The 20,561-nt window shown below is 39.6% G+C and overlaps 1 protein-coding gene across 1 annotated transcript in view; it reads left to right on the top strand.

Moving 5' to 3' along the window:
• RNF24 (ring finger protein 24) overlaps positions 1-20,289 on the top strand; it is a 102,409-nt gene extending 82,120 nt beyond the window's left edge. The window contains exons 3-6 of the mRNA XM_080814069.1: positions 1,955-1,997; positions 4,075-4,116; positions 18,818-18,897; positions 19,644-20,289. Coding sequence (XP_080670195.1) covers positions 1,955-1,997; positions 4,075-4,116; positions 18,818-18,897; positions 19,644-19,782 — 304 coding nt within the window. The 3' untranslated portion in view covers positions 19,783-20,289. The remainder of the gene's footprint in view (positions 1-1,954; positions 1,998-4,074; positions 4,117-18,817; positions 18,898-19,643) is intronic.
• Positions 20,290-20,561: the final 272 nt, after the last annotated feature.

Here is a 20,561-nt window from a genome sequence, read left to right as displayed (position 1 = left end):
GATTGGGATCATTCCCTGCATATTTTCACACCACAATGCTCTGAAGCTAGAACTCAGTCACAAGAGGAAATTTGGAAAGAACCCAAATACATGGAGACTAAAGAACATCCTTCTAAAGAATGAATGGGTCAACCAGGAAATTAAAGAAGAATTGAAAAAAAATAATGGAAACAAATGATAATGAAAACACAATGGTTCAAAATCTGTGGGACACAGCAAAGGCAGCCCTGAGAGGAAATATATGGTGATACAAGCCTTTCTCAAGAAACAAGAAAGGTCTCAAGTACACAACCTAACCTTACACCTAAAGGAGCTGGAGAAAGAACAACAAAGAAAGCCTAAACCCAGCAGGAGAAGAGAAATCATAAAGATCAGAGCAGAAATCAATGAAATAGAACCCCCCCAAAAAAAACCACAATAGAACAAATCAACAAAACTAGGAGCTGATTCTTTGAAAGAATTAATAAGATTGATAAAGCCCTGGCCAGATTACCAAAAAGAAAAGAGAAAGGACCCAAATTAATAAAATCATGAAGGAAAGAGGAGAGATCACAATCAATACCAAAGAAATACAATTATAAGAACATATTATGAGCAACTTTACACCAGCAAATTTGACAATCTGGAAGAAATGGATGCATTCCTAGAGACATATAAACTACCACAACTGAACCAGGAAAAAATAGAAAACCTGAACAGACCTATAACCAGTAAGGAGATTGAAGCAGTCATCAAAAATCTCCCAACAAACAAGAGCCCAGGGCCAGACAGCTTCCCAGGGGAATTCTACCAAACATTTAAAGAAGAATTAATTCCTATTCTCCTGAAACTGTTCTCAAAAATAGAAATGGAAGGAAAACTTCCAAACTCATTTTATGAAGCCAGCATTACCTTGATCCCAAAACCAGGCAAATATCCCATCAAAAAGGAGAATTACAGGCCAATATCCTTGTTTGAACACAGATGCAAAAATTCTCACCAAAATACCAATAGGATCCAACTGTACATTAAAAGGATTATTCACTACAACCAAGTGGGATTAATTCCAGGGCTGCAAGGTTGGTTCAACATCCACAAATCAATCAATGTAACACAACACATTAATAAAAGAAAGAACAAGAACCATATGATACTCTCAATAGATGCTAGAAAAGCATTTGACAAAGTACAGCATCCTTTCCTGATCAAAACTCTTTACAGTGTAGGGATAGAGGGTACATACCTCAATATCATCAAAGCCATCTATGAAAAACCCACTGCAAATATCATTCTCAATGGAGAAAAACTGAGAGCTTTTCTGCTAAAGTCAGGAACACGGCAGGGATGTCCATTATCACCACTGCTATTCAACATAGTACTAGAAGTCCCAGCCTCAGCAATCAGACAACAAAAAGAAATTAAATGCATCCAAATCAGCAAAGAAGAAGTGATACCTTAAATATTATTAGAACAAGTGGACTGTTACCAATATAAATAGAATCGAGCCTTCTTCATTAAAATGTTTATTGTGCTAAGATTTGTTTTAATGAAATTTCACTTGAATTTAACATTTGGATAACAACATTTTATGGTTCTTTGGCTACTTTCTCATAACATGGTAACAGATATGTCATTTGCGTGTTTTTCAGGACAAAGATTTGGGATTTTAAACCATAAATTATTTGAATTAATATAAAAAATCTGTTTAAGATCTTTATCAAATTGGGGGCACCTGGGTGGCTCAGTGGATTAGGGCTTCTGCCTTCGGCTCAGGTCATGATCCCAGGGTCCTGGGATCGCGCCCCGCATTGGGCTCTCTGCTCGGTGGGGAGCCTGCTTCCCTTCCTCTCTCTCTGCCTGCCTCTCTGCCTACTTGTGATCTGTCAAATAAATAAATTTTTTTTTTAAAAAAAGATCTTTATCAAATTGTTCTATTAAAAACCTTAACATCGTATTGCTCATTTCTGTCTTTTAGGCTAAGACATCAAGCACACAAAGAATTTTATGCCTACAAACAGGTAAGAAATTTACTTCAGATTGGCCTTGATTTTTTTTTTTTTTTTTGGTACCAAAAAATAAGAATTTCTATTTCCACTCATAGTTTAGCTGGGACTGGATTTACTTCTGTTCATTTTAACATTTCACTTCCAGATTGCAGTACAAAAATAAATCAACTTCACTTTAAGTAATTTCTTTCATATTATTTAAAGTTCAGATGATGTAGTAATATAACAGGAACTTTAGCCAACACTGCTAAAGGGAAATGCTATGGTTCATAATCCTTGAAGTCACTGTTAATCTAGTGGAATTAAGAGATTCCATTAAATGAATTTTTTACCTCTTCCATTAGCAGACATATCAGTTCCTCAGAGGTGAACAGTTGCATTATAGTGATCTCATCTCCTCCTCCTTCTCATGTCACACAACCAGAAGTCTAAATATTTGCGTCATTGCTGTTAATCCCTACCCTTTGTACTTTCATTCCTTTACTGATTTGTTCTTTGAGGGAATAAACTTAGCTTTTCTTAATGGCCAAGTAAAATTTGTTTTTTCTTCCATGTGTCATCTGTTAACATTCTACCATTGACACCAAACAGTAGGCCTAGGTCTTCCTTAATTTTCTTTTGGTCCAAAGTGTGAAATTATTTTTATTGTCCTTAGTTTTTTTGCTTTCTGGTTTTAGGATTTTTTGTTTTTGTTTTGCTTTGTTTTGTTTTTGTTTTTTGTTTTTTTGTGTAGAGTGGTAGGGTAAGCTTTAGTTTGCTTGGGTCTTTAACCTTGCTAACACTGATGCTGCAGGACCATGTCACCATTTTAGGATTATGTATCTCTTTGCCCATCTTTTGTTTATGACTCTAGAAGATCTGAGCTCCTTGTCGAGTTCCTTAGAATGTCCACACTGATGTTCATAGGTAACCCAGTGCTCTTCCCCATAGGTCTCATGTGAGATTCAGAGTTGAATGTTCTACTTTTCTAAATTAATGAATCCTTTTATCTCAATATTATTATAAAATTTTTTTAATATTATCATAAACTTTACAACCTGTAGGATATTTGTATGTAAGCTAACTAGAAAGTAAAATTGGCCTTAATGGTCATTTAACAAGTGAAATTGACTGATAGAATTAATAGAGTAACAAGAGAGACATTAAAGTGGTCTTTAAAATATACTGATTTAGAAATTTAGTATATCCCCACATAGCTGGATGGTAGCTTTAGGTTGTGATTTCTGAAAATGTGATTTTCCCTGAAAATGATTTTTGGTTCAAGAATGTAAGGTACTCAAAACTGGGAGATTTCCCCCCAGATTTCACTTGCCTATTTTTTCACTTTAAGATAGCATATAATCCTAATAATCTGTTTATTCTCCAAAATTTTCTATTTTATTTTTTTATTTTTAAGGATATTATTTTTTTAAGTAGTCACTACACCCAATGTGGGGCTTGAATTCACAACCCCAAGATCAAGAGTCACATGCTCTACCAGCAGCCAGTCAGGAACCCCTGGAAATTTTCTTTTTAAATAGTGATCTGCTGCCCTCTTGCCACTTGTCATTTTTTTTTAACTGGTATCCAATCACCACAAAATCAGGTTAGGGATAGCACCTGGGTGAATTTTAAGTTTAATTACATGACTTTGGGTCGAGCTAAAATTTTCTGAGGATAATGATGTATAAAAATAAGCAAAACTTGGAAATTAAGCTTGACTTTATTTTTTAATCTTTTATAAATTAATAATCAGTTCCACCAGTTAATACTGTGTTTTAGTGACTCATGAGAGTCAACTTCATTTATTTTCCTCCTAAGTTAGCACTTGGTCCAGATGAGCATGTATTTATGCCTTCCCTGAAATTTAATCTATACTCAAGGGGATTTTAAAATTGCTTTTCAGGAGAACATTGCATTGCTGCTCAAGTCAAAAAAATTTTGCTAAAAAAAATATGGCTAAAATGTTCTGTCTCAGTAAAAGTGGTTTTCTCCAATATTGTACAGGAGAAATGAGCTACATATACAAAAGAAAAATATGTTTGAGTAAAATGAGAAATTTTTTAAATTACAGATTTAAATGGGTATAACATATTTTTTTGTCTTGCAGGTTATATTAAAAGAGAAAGTAAAAGAACTGAATTTACATGAGGTAAGTTACCTATAAGTATTTTAATCTTTTCTCAAGCTGTTATCTAATAGAAATAATATGCTGTGGTATGCTTAATGTGGTATGCTTGATCTTTATTTTCAGAAGTTAACAGAAGTTAAGCTTATCTTGATCTGCTTAATAGAATATTTGAGGGTGAGGTCACATAAAAATCAATTATGAGATGACTTTAAGAGAGAAGATTAATTAATTGTGAGGCGATTTTTAATAGAGATGGTGGTGTCGTAAGATTTCATAGCAGTAGGAATGTTCTGTGCTATCCCTGATATGAGGAGGTAGGTATAAATAAGTTTTTCTACTCAAGATGAATTTGCACTAATATCGTTCTTGAAAATATTCCTAGTAATCCCTTCATATAAATGGCACAAAAGAGGCAGTGATTACTTCATGAGGGTGGGAGTTTGGGGAGGTGAGGCAAGAGGATACAATAGAGAAGAATGTAAGGGGAGATATGATTCCTTGGGATTATCTAGTGATGTAGTTGCATGGTTGGTTCCCAAGTGTTCATTATGCTACCACGCTTTGTAACATGAATACAAAGTGTGTGTGTATCCTGCTGTACACCTTCAGGCACATCGCCTGTAAGAATTCTTTTTCATTTTACTCCTTAGGTCATCTCTGACTACAGTATTTCAGAATTTTTAATTTTAGGGCCCTTTCCCTTCCTTTCCAAGTTTTTGAATTGGTTTGTAAAACAAGGACTTGGAAAGCTGTACATTATATCTGTCTTATGTAATCTAATTGTGGGACAACTTCATTGCTTGTCTCTTCAAAGAGAGTTGATTTGTAAAATTATTTGAATAATAATAAAATAATGATTTAGGGGTGTCTGGGTGGCTCAGTCGGTTAAGTGTCTGCCTTTGGCTCAGGTCATGATCTCAGGGTCCTGAGATCAAGCCTGCTTCTCCCTCTCCCTCTGCCTGCTACTCCCCCTTCTTGTGCACTCTCTCCCTTTATCAAATAAGTAAATAAAATCTTGGAAAAAAAAATAAAGAATGATTTATATTATTGTCAAACACTTTGAAAATGTCTACTGCTCCTTTGCTCTTTTTGCGTATTTTTTTATCAAAAAGAGTTGCTGTATTACAGCGTTTTAGACCTAACCTTGGATTAAACCCAAAGCATCAATTACTGTTTGATTTTTTAATTAATTAATTTGTTTATTTATTTATTTTTACTGTTTGATTTTTAAATTTTCCCAAAATTAACATGAAGTAATAGAGGATGATCTCTTTTCTATTTGAGGTCTCTCTGAGGATCATAAATGTAAAGGTTATATTCTGACACATTTTACCAGTATTAAACAACCAGGTTCCTCAGGAGCAAAAATCTTCCTCATTGGTGCGACCCACTAGATTAGAATGAGTCTTTATCTTGAATGAGAACATTGCATCGCATCACTATGCATTGGAGTTAATATCCCATTTGCACCCACCCATTCCAGTTTTGCCGAGTCTGACCAGCTACTGATCCCTTCTCCCCATTTGGGGAGAAGTATGCAGAGGGTGCTGTGTGTTGAAACTGGTAGCTAGGATAACCTAACCTTGCTCTACAGCTTGTTTCTAGAAGCAATCAGGCATTTTTTGCAATTCATTTGGTCCTTTCAAGTTACATTTCTTGGTGATGAAACTATTTTGTCAGACTTTTGTGTTGTATATGTGTGCATTCCTGTATCCTAACTATTCAGAGTTTGGTCCTGTGTTAACATGTGGAATTTCAATATGGATACTGTTACTAGTGAATAATTACAATAGTGAAATATCAAAGACAAGCTAAATGTCCATCAGTGGTGAGTAAATAAATAAAACATGGTATACTGGAAGATTATCCAAAAGAGAGGGAGGGAAGGAAGGAAACCTGTTAGAGTACAATGAAGGTACTATAAATGAGGCAAAATTAAGGACTGAGCTCTACCTGTAAATGTGTCAACTGGGACAGATCTCTAGTGGGATCCAAAACAGAGCAAGTCACAAAGTGATATAAATGTTTATTTGACATATAAACTGAACTAAATACCATATTGTTCATGGATATATATGCATACTACAAGGTGTTTTATTGGGTTTGAGGATGACAGTTACATGGAGGAAGAGAAGAGAAAAAAGATTAGGGGAAGTTGGTCAAAATTAACAAATTAACAAAAATTAACAAAAAAGATGTTAGTTTATATGTAATGGTTCTTAAGGAAGGAAAATAGTTTAATATGTTACTTTTAAAATAATTTTAGAGTTGGGGCACCTGGGTGGCTCAGTTGGTTAGGTGTCCAACTCTTGGTTTTGGCTCAGGTCATGGTATTAGGGTTGTGTGATCAAGCCCCAAGTCAGGCTCTGCATTGGGTGTGGAACATCTTTGGGATTCTCTCTCTCCCTCTTCTCTCCCTCTCTGAAATAATAATAATTTTAGAGTTACTGGATACATAAAACATGTCAATGCTGTACTAAACTAGAGAAATCCAAATAAGCATAAAATACTAATTTCTGCTCTTAAACAGTTAACAGTCTGGTAGAGGGGACTATAAATGAGAAAGTCACACTGAAGTATGCAGTGGGCGCTGTGTGTTATCTGGGATATATGCTGAGAAGTTCTTAGAGATACTGGTGTTGCGCAAACAGCTTCTCCTTGGCTTTTGCTCCCCTAAGGGAGACTTCCTGGGACCTTGTAGACTGAGATGCCCAGGTACCACACCCGACCCAGCTTCTTAGACAGTTGGCTCTATAGCTCTGACTATATCATTTTTGCTTAATTTTTCCTACCAGTATAGCAGTCAAACAACACTTACACTAAGTGAAGCTAAGGAGATACAAATACATAATCAAAACACGAGAATAGGGGCGCCTGGGTGGCTCAGAGGGTTAAAGCCTCTGCCTTCCGCTTAGGTCATGATCCCAGGGTCCTGGGATCGAGCCCCACATCGGGCTCTCTCCTTGGCGGGGAGCCTGCTTCCTCCTCTCTCTCTCTGCCTGCCTCTCTGCCTACTTGTGATCTCTCTCTCTGTCAAATAAATAAATAAAATCTTTTAAAAAAAAAAAGAGAGAATATATTGTCCTTCTGTGAAGAAAATGTCCTCTCAGTACCCATAGTCTTTCCTATTTTTATTTCTCCATCTTTTCATAGAGACACAGATATACAGAAGGAGATCTGAGAGAAACAACAGAACTATCATGCAAGTGGGTTAATATATGGCATCTAATGAAGTCTTGGTATCAAAAACAGAAGGGTGCTGTGACACACTGGGACATGTAGGTCCTGTTAAAGGAGTTGCCAGCACTCAGCTTTAGCTGATTGTTGCCATGTGGAAATATAGGCTAGTTGTTGCTAGTTCTAGGGTTCTTCAAGAGAAGCCTGAGAGGCTTGGCATTAGTTTATGATCTGCCCCTGTTTGCACTTAGTCTTTGATTTGTTCACCACAGTGTCCCCAGCTCTAGTTTGGTGAGTGGTAGCTTTCTCCATTAAATTTCCTTTGTCAGAAATCAAATGGTCATATTTTGTGACTCTATTTCTGGATTCTCCATTCTGTTCCTTTGATTTATACACTCATCCCTTCTCCAACACCACAGTTTTAATGTACTTTACTAATAAAGCTTACTATAGCTTCATAAATCTTAAAATCAGGCAGTATGATCCTCCAACTTTATTCTTTTCCAAAACTGTCTTAGCTAGTCTAATTACTCACTCTTCCACATAAATCGTAGCATCAGCTAATCTCTATCTACAAAAAAGAAAAAATCCTGCTGGGATTTTTGATTAGTACTGCATTAAGTCTATAAATCAGGGGGAAATTGGCATCTTTACCATGAGTCTTCTAATCTATAAACATATTATGTCTTTCCATTTATTTATTTATATAAGGCTCTGTTGTTAGCTGAATACACATTTAGGATTTTTAAGATTGTGTCTTCTTGGTGAATTGATACTTTTATTGAAATTGTAATACCCTCTTCATCTCTGGTGGTTTTCTTTGCTTTGAAATCTTTGCCTAGTATTAATATAGCACCTCTAGCTGGGGTGTCTGGGCAGCTCAGTCAGTTAAGTATCTGACTCTTAGTTTTAGCTCAGGTCATGATCTCATGGGTGGTGAGATCAAGCCCCGCATCAGGCTCCCCACTCATTGGGGAGTCTGCTTGAAGATTCTCTCCCCCATTTGTTCTCACGAGCTCACTCTTTCTCTCTCTAAAATAAATAAAAAGAATTAACTCCTTTTTAAAAAAATATGTAGCACCTGTAGCTTTCTTTTGATCATTTGCGTAGCATGTCTTTCTCCATCTTTTTATTTTCAGTTTACCTATATAATTATATTTGAAGTGAGTTTTCTTATAGATAGCATAAGTTTGGGTTATGGTCTTTTTTTTTTTTTCTTTAACCCACTCTGCCAGTCTTTGTTTTAATTGGTATGTTTAGACCATTTACATTAGAGGCAATTATTGATGTTTGGAATTAGGTCTAATATTGTATTATTTGTCTTCTGCTTTTCCCTCTCTTTGTCATTCCTTTTCCTTATTCCTGCCGCCTTAGGGTTATTTGAACATTTTTAGCAATCCATTTTAGTAATTCACTTTTCTTTTTTTAAACATTTTTTTTTCATTCATTCAAGAGAGCACAAGAGAGAGCATGAGCGGGGGTACGGGCAAAGAGAGAGAGAGAAGCAGACTCCCCACCAAGTAGGAAGCCCAATGTGGGGCTCAGTCCCAGGACGGCAGAACCATGACCTGAGCCAAAGGCAAACGCTCAACCAGCTGAGCGACCCAGACACTCCTGGTAATCCATTTTTAGTATCTATTATGATTTTGACTTTATCTTTTTGTGTAATTTTAGTGGAGTATAAAATAAATAATTAGAATCAACTTTTTAGCACTTCAGTTGGAATGTAGAAACCTTCCATCATATAGATCCCTTTATCTTTTTCCCTTTATGCAATAGCTATCATATTACATCTATATGCATTGAAAATCCTATCAGACAGTGTTGTATTTTTTTACTTAAAACTGTCAAATGTGGGGCGCCTGGGTGGCTCAGTGGATTAAGCTGCTGCCTTCGGCTTGGGTCATGATCTCAGGGTCCTGAGATCAAGACCCGCATCGGGCTCTCCGCTCAGCAGGGAGCCTGCTTCTCCCCCCACTCTCTGCCTGACTCTCTGCCTACTTGTGATCTCTCTCTCTCTCTGTCAAATAAATAAATAAAATCTAAAAAAAAAAAAAAAAAAAACCAAAACAAAACTGTCAAATGTATTTTAAAGAATTCAGGAGAGGAAGAGTAGTGATAAATATTTATCATTTCTGTTGTTCTTCATTCCTAATATTCCAATTTCCTTCTTAATTCCATTTTCCTTCTATCTGATGATCTTCCTTTAGCATTTCTTTTAGAGCAGATCTGCTGGCTGTGAATTCTAGTAGTTGGCCTTCATCTGAGAATGTCCTTATTTCACCTTCATTCCTAAAGGATATTTTTATTTGGTATAGAACTCTGGGTTGACATGTATTTTCTTTCAGCACTTTTTTTTTTAAGATTTTATTTACTCATTAGAGAACAAGACAGCACAAGCAGGGAGGGGAGAGAGAGGGGGAAGCAGACTCTCCACTGATCAGGGAGCACAGTGCAGGGCTTGATTCCAGGACCGCAGGATCATGAGCTGAGCCATAGGCAGGTGCTTAACTGACTGAGCCAGCCAGGCGCCCTCTTTCAGCACTTTTAAAATGTGCCGCTTCCTTCTGGCCTTCATGATTTCCAATGAGACATTCATAGTTATTCAAATCCTTGATCCTCTATCAGCAATATGTCCTTTTTCTCCAGCTGCTTTCAAGATTTTTTTTGTCTATTTTTCAGCAATTAATTATGATATATGTGAGCATGGATTTCTTTGGATTTATCCTGTTTGTGGTTTACTCAACTTTCATAAATATGTAGGTTTGTCTTTCACCAAGATTGGTAAATTTTCAGCCATCATCCAGATTTTGTTTCCGCATTGCACTTTTTCTGTCCTGTCATCACATCAGAGAAGGCCTCCTCCACCGGTTGTGGCCGTATGAACCAGAGTACACATCGCCTTGTAGAACCCTGAGTTCACATCCACAGTACAGTGGTAGAGCCATCCATGTAGCTTCCGAATTTGAATTAGGTCCATCCCCTCTTCCATCACATATTGCCTGTATCCACAGAAGGGTAGGAGAACCTGTTCCCCTCTGCATCTCAGCAGCAGCTGGGATCCTAGCTGCACAAGGACTAGGAAGAGCTATCTTTAGGTCAATTTTCCCAAGTCAGTAGGGAGTGGGTGAAGAGTGGTATAACAGACATGCTGTGGCCCTGCTCTGTCCTGCTTTCCACAAGAAGAGACTACAAAAAGGTTGGACCCACTGGAGTTGCCCTCTGTGGAAAGAACATCTTTTTTTTCTTCTCCTCCCTCCCCATAGGTTCATCCCCCTTCCCTCTGCTCCAGTGAGGTAGTGGTTCTGGCAGTGCAGATTTTGTCACATCCTTTGGTTATGTAGGAGGAGATTGAAACCTTTTCAGTCTTTCTAGAACTATTGATAAGTCTTCTTATAAATCACTTTTAAACTAGTATACAAATTTTGCTTTTAAATTAGTATACAAATATTTGGAGCCCAATCGAGGTTTGTCCCAGGTTTGTTTAGATTGTAAAAACAGTTAAAAAAAAAAAACAAAAAACCTACAAAAATCGAAAGCATGTATAAGGAACTGACAGTATACAAGACCCTAAAGATTGAGTGGATAGAATATAGTCCACCAGTTGACCAAGGAACAGTGATCCCATGGGAGAGAAGGTCATAAGTCAATGAGGCATGTACAGTAATGGACCAAGGACGTGAACACATGAGGGCCATGGAAGGGACTGCCCACTATATTTCAGTTTGAAACAGGAAAGTTGGATCTTTCCTGAATAGCACAACCATCTTTAGGTTCTTTTGTAGCTCTCAAAGATTCCAACTTTAAATGATACTTCTGAACTAGAAATGCTACCTTTGCAGATGTGATATCCTCATAACCATTCAGGGAATGTATAATGATAATGAGTGCCCACTATAGAATCTATTTAAAAACCATTTTGGCTGAATCACCTGAGCTGTGTGATTTTTGTGTGTGTGACATTGTCTTCCCCACAGGACTCTCCATTCCTCAGTTTGCATTTGAGGTCAATTTATAGTTGGTATCAGCCACCTGGAAATTATCAAAGCCTATCTTCTTGGGCATTTTAGAGACTGTGCACTGGGTGGATACTAGTCCAATATACATCTGTAGTTTCCATAAAGCCATTGTTCCCTCAAACATGTCTTACTTATGGATATAATCTCAGTGTAATGTGAATGGAATCAGTATATAAGATGGCAAGATTACTAAGATGTCTCTTACTTCATATAATTGTCTTAAGGGCAAGGGAACTCGCATTTTTAAAAATTTAAATAAGGCATTCCTTATTTTGCATTTGTAGAAATTCAGATTTAAGAAAGTTGGGTAGAGGGGCACCTGGGTGGTTCAGTCAATTAGTGTGTGCCTTCAGCTCAGTGATCCAGGGTGCCGGGATCCAGCCCCTTGTCAGGCTCCCTGCTGAATAGGGAATCTATTTCTCCCTCTTCCTCTGCCCCTCTCCCCCTTCGTGTGTGTACACTCTCTCTCTCTCTCTGTCTTTCTCTCTCAAATAAAATTTAAAAGATCAGTAGAACGGACATGGGCATGTTATCCAGCTTCTGAGCATGGAGAAAGAATGTGACCCTAGCCTTTCCCATGGTGACAACCTCCCCACAAGAACATGCCCCTCACAAAGAATCTCCTCCATCCTTCTCCATAAGAGACGAGGAAACACAAGAAGCACCTAGTGCAGAGCCCCACTTCCTACTCCACAAATGTGAAATGCCCAGGTTGCTATAAAAGCACCACCAACTTTAGTCAGATCAGGCACAAATGGTAGTTTTGTGTGTTAACTGCTCCACTGTCCTCTGACAACCTACAGGAGGAAAAACAAGACGTATAGAAAAATGTTCCTTCAGACAGAAGCAGCACTAAAAGCACCCTGAATCAAGATGAGTGGGAAACCATCCCAATAAACACATTTTGGATACAAAACAAAACAAGAGTAAATGTGATCCTGTCTGTTTGAGTCTGAAGCCATCACATCTTGATGGTCTTACTGTCCCCATGGACTTGCAGTTTCTGCTGTTCCCCAAGCTGCAAAAAAAATTACTTCGGCAGTACCTCACCCAGTTTCCTTCTGCTTTCTGCAGGTACCATCAGTTAAGAACTTTTCTGACTTTTACATGTAAAACAGGCAAACTCAAGTATCTATAGACTGACCAGTCAGTAAGTATATATATTCCTATCCCAGCTTCTGGCAGGGCTGACATTATCATAGGATGCATTCTTTGACTTCAGAAAATGAAAAGTGATAAGGAACTCTTCCTGTCTCATTCTGTCAGGTCCTAATGTCAAGACCAGATGAAGACATCACAAAAAAAAAGAACTCCAAACCAATATCTCCCATATGTATATAGGTGAAAAAATCCTCAATAAAATACTAGCAAACCAAATCTACCAGCATATTAAAAGGATTATATATTGTAACCAAGTGGAATTTATCCCAGGAATACAAGGGTGGTTCAACAAAGGAAAATCAGTCAATATTAACAGATAAAGGGAGGGAAAAACCCACATGATCACTTCAATAGATGCAGAAAAAGCATTTGATAAAATTTAACATTCTTTCATGATAAAAACACTCAACAAACTAGGAATAGAAAGGAACTTCCTCAACTTGATAAAGGGCATCTATGAAAAAACACAGAGCTAACATCCTAATGGTGAAAGGCTGACAGCTTTTCCCCCTAAGGTCAGAATAAGACAAGGATGCCTGCTCTTACCACTTTTGTTCAACATTGTACTGCAGGGTCTAGCCAGAGCAGTTAGGCAAGAAAAGGTAATAAAAGGTATCCAGATTAGAAAGGAAGTAGTAAAACTGTATTTGCAGATGACATGGATTTATAAAAACTGAAAATTCTAAAGAATCCACCAAAAATCATGAGTGCTAATAAATGAGTTCAACAGATGTCCAGGATACAAGATCAATATCCAAAAACCAGCTGAATTTCTATGCATTGGCAATGAATAATTCAAAAGTGAAATTAAGAAAACTATTCCATTTACAACAGCATCAAAAAGATTAAGGTAACTGGGAATAAATTTAATTAAGAAGCTCAGAATTCTACACTAAAAACTACAAAATATCCTTGAAGGATATCTGGGATGCCTGGGTGGCTCAGTCAGTTAAATGTCTGCCTTCGGCTTGGGGATATCCAGGATGCCTGGGTGGCTCAGTCAGTTAAATGTCTGCCTTCGGCTTGGGTCATGATCCCAGAGTCCTGGGACCGAGTCCCACATCAGGCTTCTTACACAGCAGGAAGCCTGCTTCTCCCTCTGCCTGCTGCTCCTCCTGCTTGTGCACGTGTGTGCATGCTCTATCTCTCTCTGACAAATAAATAAATCCTCAAAAAAAAAAAAATCTTGAAGGATATTAAGGAAAACCTATATAAGTGGAAAGACCTACTGTGTTCATGGTTTTGAAGACCTACTATTGATAGGATGGCAATATTCCCTATAATATTTACAGAATCAGTGCTATCCCTATCAAAATCACAGCTGTCTTTTTTTGGGCGGGGTGGGGGGGGGGAGAAATTGACAAGCAGACTTGAAAATTCACATGGAAATGCAAGGAACCCAGAATATCCAAAAACAATCTTGAAAAAGAACAGAGTTGGAGGATTCACACCTCCCAATTTTGGAACTTAAAGCTTCAACATTTAAGACAGTGTGATACTAGCAGTTGGAAAAACATGCAGATCAACAGAACAGAATTGAGAGTTCAAAAACAAACTTACACATTTATGGTCAATTGATTTTTTTTTTTTTTTTTTGACAGAGATCACAAGTAGGCAGAGAGGCAGGCAGAGAGAGAGAAGGAGAAGCAGGCTGCCTGCTGAGCAGAGAACCCGATTCGGGGCTCAATCCCAGGACCCTGGGATCATGACCTGAGCTGAACCCAGAGGCTTTAACCCACTGAGCCACCCAGGTGCCCCTGTCAATTGATTTTCAATAAGTGTGTCAAGACAATCCAATAGGAAAAGAATAGTTGATTCAATAAATGGTGCTGTGATAACTAGATAACCAAATTATGCAAAAGAATGAAGTTGGAACCCTGCTTCACACCATATACAAAATTTAACTAAAAAATGAACCAAAGACCTAAATGTAACAACTGAAATTATATAAAACTCTTAGAAATAAGCATAGATACACATTTTTGTGACTTTGGGTTCAATAACCCAAATAGTTTCTTAAATATGACACCTAAAGCACAAGCAACCAAAGGGAAAAAAAAACACATAAATTGAACTTCATCAAAATTTAAAAACCCCCGTACTTCAAATAACTTTATCAAGAAAGTAAAAAGACAACCCACAGGGAGAAAACATTTGCAGATCTTATATCTGTTAAGAGTCTAGTATCCACAATATATAAAGAACTGTTATAACTCAATAATAAAAAGTCTACAAAATAAAAAGATCTGTAAACATTTTATATCAGTCCTTTCATCCTAGCAAGTCTTCTGCAGAACAGCAGCTTTTTTGTTTGATGAAGTCCAGTTTATCGATTTTTTTCCTTTGGTTGTTTATGCTTTAGGGGTGATATAATGCTTTTGATGCCTATGCATGTCCAATTACTCCAGTACCATTTGTTGAAAAAGTTGTCCTGTCATTGAAATGCTTTTGCATCTTTGTCAAAATCAGTTGGCTATCTGATAAGGGATTTTTATCTAGAATATTTATAAAGAAATTGTACACGTCAATAATAAAAAGAAAAATAGTGCTACTAAAAAAAAATGGGGCAAAGACATTTCTCCAAAGAAGATATGTAACAGACCAATAAGCACAATATCATTAGTCAAAAAATGCACATCAAAACCACAATGAGATACCACTTCATACCATCTAGGATGGCTATGATCAAAAAGACAATAATAACCTGATGATAAGGAGAAATTGCACCCTTCATACACAGCTGGTGGGAATATGAAATTATGTAGCCACTCTGGAAAACAGTTTAGTAATTCCTCAGAAAGTTAAATACAGGGACACCTGGGTGGTTCAGTTGGTTAAGCAACTGCCTTCAGCTTTGGTTGTGATCCCAGGGTCCTGGGATTGAGCCCCATGTCAGGCTCCCTGTTTAGCAGGAAGCCTGCTTCTCCCTCTCTGCCCTGTTCATGCTCTCTTTTGCTATCTCTCTCTCTCTCTCTCAAATAAATAAAATCTTAAAAAAAAAAAAAAGTTAGAGTTACCATATGACCTAACAATTACTCCTAGATAAATACCCAGAGAATTGAAAACTCAATTAGAGAACACCTGGGTGGCCCAGTTGGTTAAGCGGCTGCCTTCAGTTTGGGTCATGATCCTGAGGTCCTGGGATCCAGTCCTACATCAGGATCCTCACTTAGCAGGGAGCCTGCTTCTCTCTCTGCCTCTGCCTGCCACTCTGCCTACTTGTGCTCTCTCTCTGACAAAAAATAAATAAATAAAATCTTTAAAAATAAAAAATTTTTAAAAACTCAATTACTTGTCTGGTTTGTTGTTGTGGGTTTTTTAAGATTTTTTTAAAAAGATTTTTATTTATTTAAGAGAGAGAGAGAGATCACAAGTAGGCAGAGGCAGGCAGAGAGAGAGGGGGAAGCAGGCTCCCCACTGAGCAGAGAGCCCAATGCGAGGCTCGATCCCAGGACCCTGAGATCATGACCTGAGCTGAAGGCAGAGGCTTTAACCCACTGAGCCACCCAGGCACCCCCTTTTTAAAGATTTATTTTTTCGTCAGTGTGTGTGTGTGTGTCCGCAAGCACAAGCAGGGGGAGCAGCAGGCAGAGGGAGAAACAGACTCCCCATAGGAGGGAGCCCAATTTGGGACTCCATCCCAGGGCGCTGGGATCATGACCTGAGCTAAAGGCAGACACTTGACAGACCTGGCCACCAAGGCGTCTTTCAGTTATTTGTTCAGAGCAACATTATTCTCAATAGCCAAAAGGTAGAAATAATCCAAGTTGCCGTTAACATATGAATGGGTAAACAAATATGGTATATCCATAATACTGTTTAGCCATAAAAGTGAATAAACATGGATGAACTTTGAAGGCATCGTGCTAAGTAAAAGAAGGCAGACAAAAAGGACCACATATTGTAAGATACCATTTCATGATTCCATTTCATTCTGGAAATGACCAGAATAGACAAATCCATCCAGACAGAAAGCTGATTAGTGGTTGCCAGGGACTGGGAAGAAGGGGGAATGGGGAATGACTGCTTATGGGTGTGTGCTTTGGGGGCAGGGAATGAAATGTCCTGGAATTGGGTAGTGATGATGGTTGCACAATTCTGTGAATATACTAAAAACTGCTGAATTGTATACTTTAAAGTGGTGAATATTATGTGAATTACATCTCCATTTTAAAAAAGGTGTGAGAAGGGGCACCTGGGTGGCTCAGTGGGTTAAAGCCTCCGCCTTCAGCTCAGGTCATGGTCCCAGGGTCCTGGGATCGAGCCCCGCATCGGGCTCTCTGCTCAGCGGGGAGCCTGCTTCTCCCTCTCTCTCTGCCTGCCTCTCTGCCTACTTGTGATCTCTGTCTGTCAAATAAATAAATAAAAATTAAAAAAAAAAAGTATGAGAAGTTACACTGGAGAAGCAATCTTGTTGAAATACTGGGAAGTAAAGCTGATTTGCAAAATATGATCTATAAAGTTATAAAATTAGTTTGGCACTTCACAGAACTTTTGAGAAGTCAGATCTGAGGCTTTTCTCTTTGTGACTACCCTTGGCTTCTGGTCACCTATGGCACTTAACATGTCAGAATTTATCTTTTTTTTTTTTTCTGGGTAACTATGGTTTTAGAATTTGTTTAAGAATATAATAGCACATTATAACCATTAGTCATAACTCTGTTTTGAAAAGGCTACAAATCTAATCTTGGATCCTAGAAAAATAAGCAAATTAAAATGAGTGGCTTACCAACTTCTTGCCTTTTGGTGGGATCAGCACTGAATCTCCAGAAGCAGATTCAGCAGTCCTAACCCTCTTTCCCTCCTGTGCTGGGAGGGAAGCTTCGTGTTTAAGGCCAGAAGGGCCTGTTCATATAGTCTGTGAGGTGGGAACATCATGAAGCTAAAGCCCAAAAAGATGGCCCCCATGGCTGGAACTGCTAGTTTCTCACCTTTCCTCATAGCTTATTCTCAGCCTTCCTCCAGAAGTCAAAAATGGGCTTAAAAATAGTGCGCCCATCATGAAATTTAAATGTAAATAAAAACCACTAGTATTGATAAACTGCCGGCCTTACTGCCTCCTCAGCCCTGCCCCTTGTCTGAACTGATGACCGTGGGGCAGGTAGTGTCCCCAGTTTACAGATGAAGAAACAGAGCTTGAGAGGCATCATGATGGCTGAGGTCCCACATCTAGTGGGTGTTTGAGCCAAGGCTAACTGTCCTGGCTTCTCCCCTGCTGTCTTCACAGTAATGCTGAACCTAAGACAGTTATCCATTTTCCTCCTCCTCTTGTGAAGATCCTATCTGCTGTATACACTAACCCCCCTCTGAGAGCTCCCCCAAAGAAGGGTGTTGGAAACCAACATTCACAGCACTGACCACAGGGCATGAAGAGCCATGTGTCCTGTCACATAACTTAAGAAGACTGGGTTACATATTACAGGTGAATGAAGATATAGGCAATAGGGAGGTCATGTCAGTGGGATGGACAAGAAATAGTGATGGTTGAACCAGGATCCCTGGAGATGGACAGGGAAATAAGCAGGGAGAAGTTCAACCTTTGGGCAGGAAACAAGTAGTACAGCAGGACATCTGTGCAGTGGACCTGGGTCCCCAGCCAGGCCTGTTTACTCAACAAGGTGGTTGCTCTGAGCCTGTTTTCTCATCTGTAAAGTAGGTATATACAATGATACTTGATGTCCCTGGGTGCTAGAATGTGCCCAAGTAGTAGTGGTTAGAACCCAGCATCTGGCTGTGAAGGAGAAGGCCTCTTTCCAGGCAGTAGAGCCTGGCCGCCTGTCAGAGGGTGATCCTCTCTACAGCTCCATCTGTATATTTACATAAGTTTAACTTTAGTGACTCTTGAATAACTCTCTATATGACAAAGACACTGATAGGACTGTGCCAAAGTGAAGGGCCCCAGGAACTATAAAAAGCATGTTACTGCAGGCTGTGCCATGGTTTATAATTTCTACATTATGAAAAACCAAAGGAGACCCCCAGGGCATGAGCCATCCCCCTTAGGGGCTGTGCTGCTGAGCAGGCATTCCCTGGGAGTCAGCCCCTCATCCACCACAGGAAAATTGCATCATATTCAGTCTGTCTACTAAGAATAAACCTAAGTGAGACTCTGCGATGCACTGAAGTAAAGGAAGCTGCCTTTGCTGTCTCTTCCTGTCTGCCCTCTATCTTGAAGACAGGTGATAGGAAAAGCAGAAGACTCTTCTTCAGAAGACCTGGCGCATTCCAGCCTGTTTCTTTCACTTAAGGAGTCGTGGGACCTTGTAAGTCCCCTCAAATGGCTGGCCTCAGGGGTCTGTACTTTACTTCGGGGCTGCAAGTGTACTTAGCAGACATGTTGCCTCACCTGTGAATTTGTCTTTCAGCTCTGTGCAGTGTGTCTAGAAGACTTCAAGCCTCGAGATGAGTTGGGCATTTGTCCGTGTAAGCATGCCTTCCACAGAAAGTGAGTATTGGTGTGGAATTATTTAAAGGGACCTGTGTTTGAGGTGTATCGAGCAACTTGTGGGCTTGGGACAGTGCCAGACAAGCTTGACAGCTTTATGACTGGTCTGCAATGCAGAAAGCAGAATGTACCCCACAGGGTGAGAGAGAGAGAGAGAGAGAGAGTGTGTGTGTGTGTGTGTGTGTGTGTACACGTGACATTAGGAGGGATTATGGTGATGGAACATGAACACCGGGCAGGACTTTAAGCAGAGGGCCAGATAAGCCACCTCCTTAGAACCAGGGCTATAAGCAGCTACTTAACTGGAACTTTCCAAGAGAGCTTCTATTCTTAAAAACTTACTTTAATCAAAACCATGGTTATTTTAAATCAAAATAATAAAGTATGAATGTAAATGGTAGAGGAGGCCATCTCCCATGCAGACATACTAATATTCCCCCTTCTCTGACAATTTTATGTTATTTCTATTAAAAACTTCTATTTCTCCTACTTCCCACCACCATCCTCAGTGTACTTCATTAATAAGTCAAGATAATTTGAGGATATAGCATGCTGTGGTTTCTTAGTATCACCTTTTGGAAGACTAGAGGCTCTGGTGCGCCTGCTGGCGGAGCTGTTTGGGACCTGAGTGTTCACACCGACCCCTGGCTATGAGGGACAGAGGTGTTCAACCCATGATGGAGGTGGGCAGGAGGCGCCACAAGCATGGGACTGACCTTGCCCTCCTGTGTTGTCTCACCTTGCAGGTGCCTTATTAAATGGCTGGAGGTTCGGAAGGTGTGTCCACTGTGCAACATGCCAGTTCTGCAGCTGGCCCAGCTGCACAGTAAGCAGGACCGTGGACCCCCACAGGGGCCCTTGCCCGGGGCAGAGAACATTGTATAGCTCCCCCAAGGATCAAACTGCTGCGGGATCCAACGTCCATGTGGAGCCAGGAGGAACACAGGTGGTCTCTGTGTGTTGGCTGCTCTACCTGGGGCACCAGCTACCACTTCCTTTGCCTCATGAAGAACTCGGGCCAGCTAAGCTGGAAACCCAGACTTCTGGGTCTTGTGACAACCAAAGCACGCTGACACTACCCCATGCCAAGAGAAGAGGAGTGGATGATGGATGAGCCCTCCAGTTATTTTCAAGAAATGTCATGAGGGTCTCTTGCTGACGCCATTACTCTGTCTCCCAGATACTTATCTCCATGTCAAGGTGAATCTTTATCAAGCAGAAGGGAAGATAAACAGAACTGTTAGAGAAGGGAACTGAGGGCAGGTCTTTAAAGCCACCCCCGCCCCCTACCCTGTGGACAGATGAGCTTCTATGCAGACCGTGCATGCCTTTGCAGCAGCAGACCCTCCCGGCAGCCCCTGAGCCAAGTAAAACCAGCGGTTACCTCAGCTGAAGCACGACTGGTTGCCAGTGATTGGTGAGGCAGTGCCAACAAGGCTTTTCACATTATGTTTCTTTGATAAGGTCATCTTGGAACCCAAGGGCTTTGGTTATCACAGAGCAGCAGTGCCCCTCACCACCCCCTTCTCCCTCAAGTTCATGACACTTGCTTATCAAATCATCTGAAAACATTAGATGCGCTTGGAAAGGCCTGGTCAGAAGCCATTTCCTCTTATTTCCCCGACTCCCCAGTGAGGCCTGGCCAAGCTGCCCATCAGGAGCTC

Source organism: Martes martes (genome assembly GCF_963455335.1).
Source record: "Martes martes genome assembly, chromosome: 9".
Lineage (NCBI taxonomy): Eukaryota > Metazoa > Chordata > Mammalia > Carnivora > Mustelidae > Martes > Martes martes.
The sequence above is the reverse complement of the archived record's forward strand: the minus strand, read 5'-3'. Positions and strand labels throughout refer to the sequence as shown.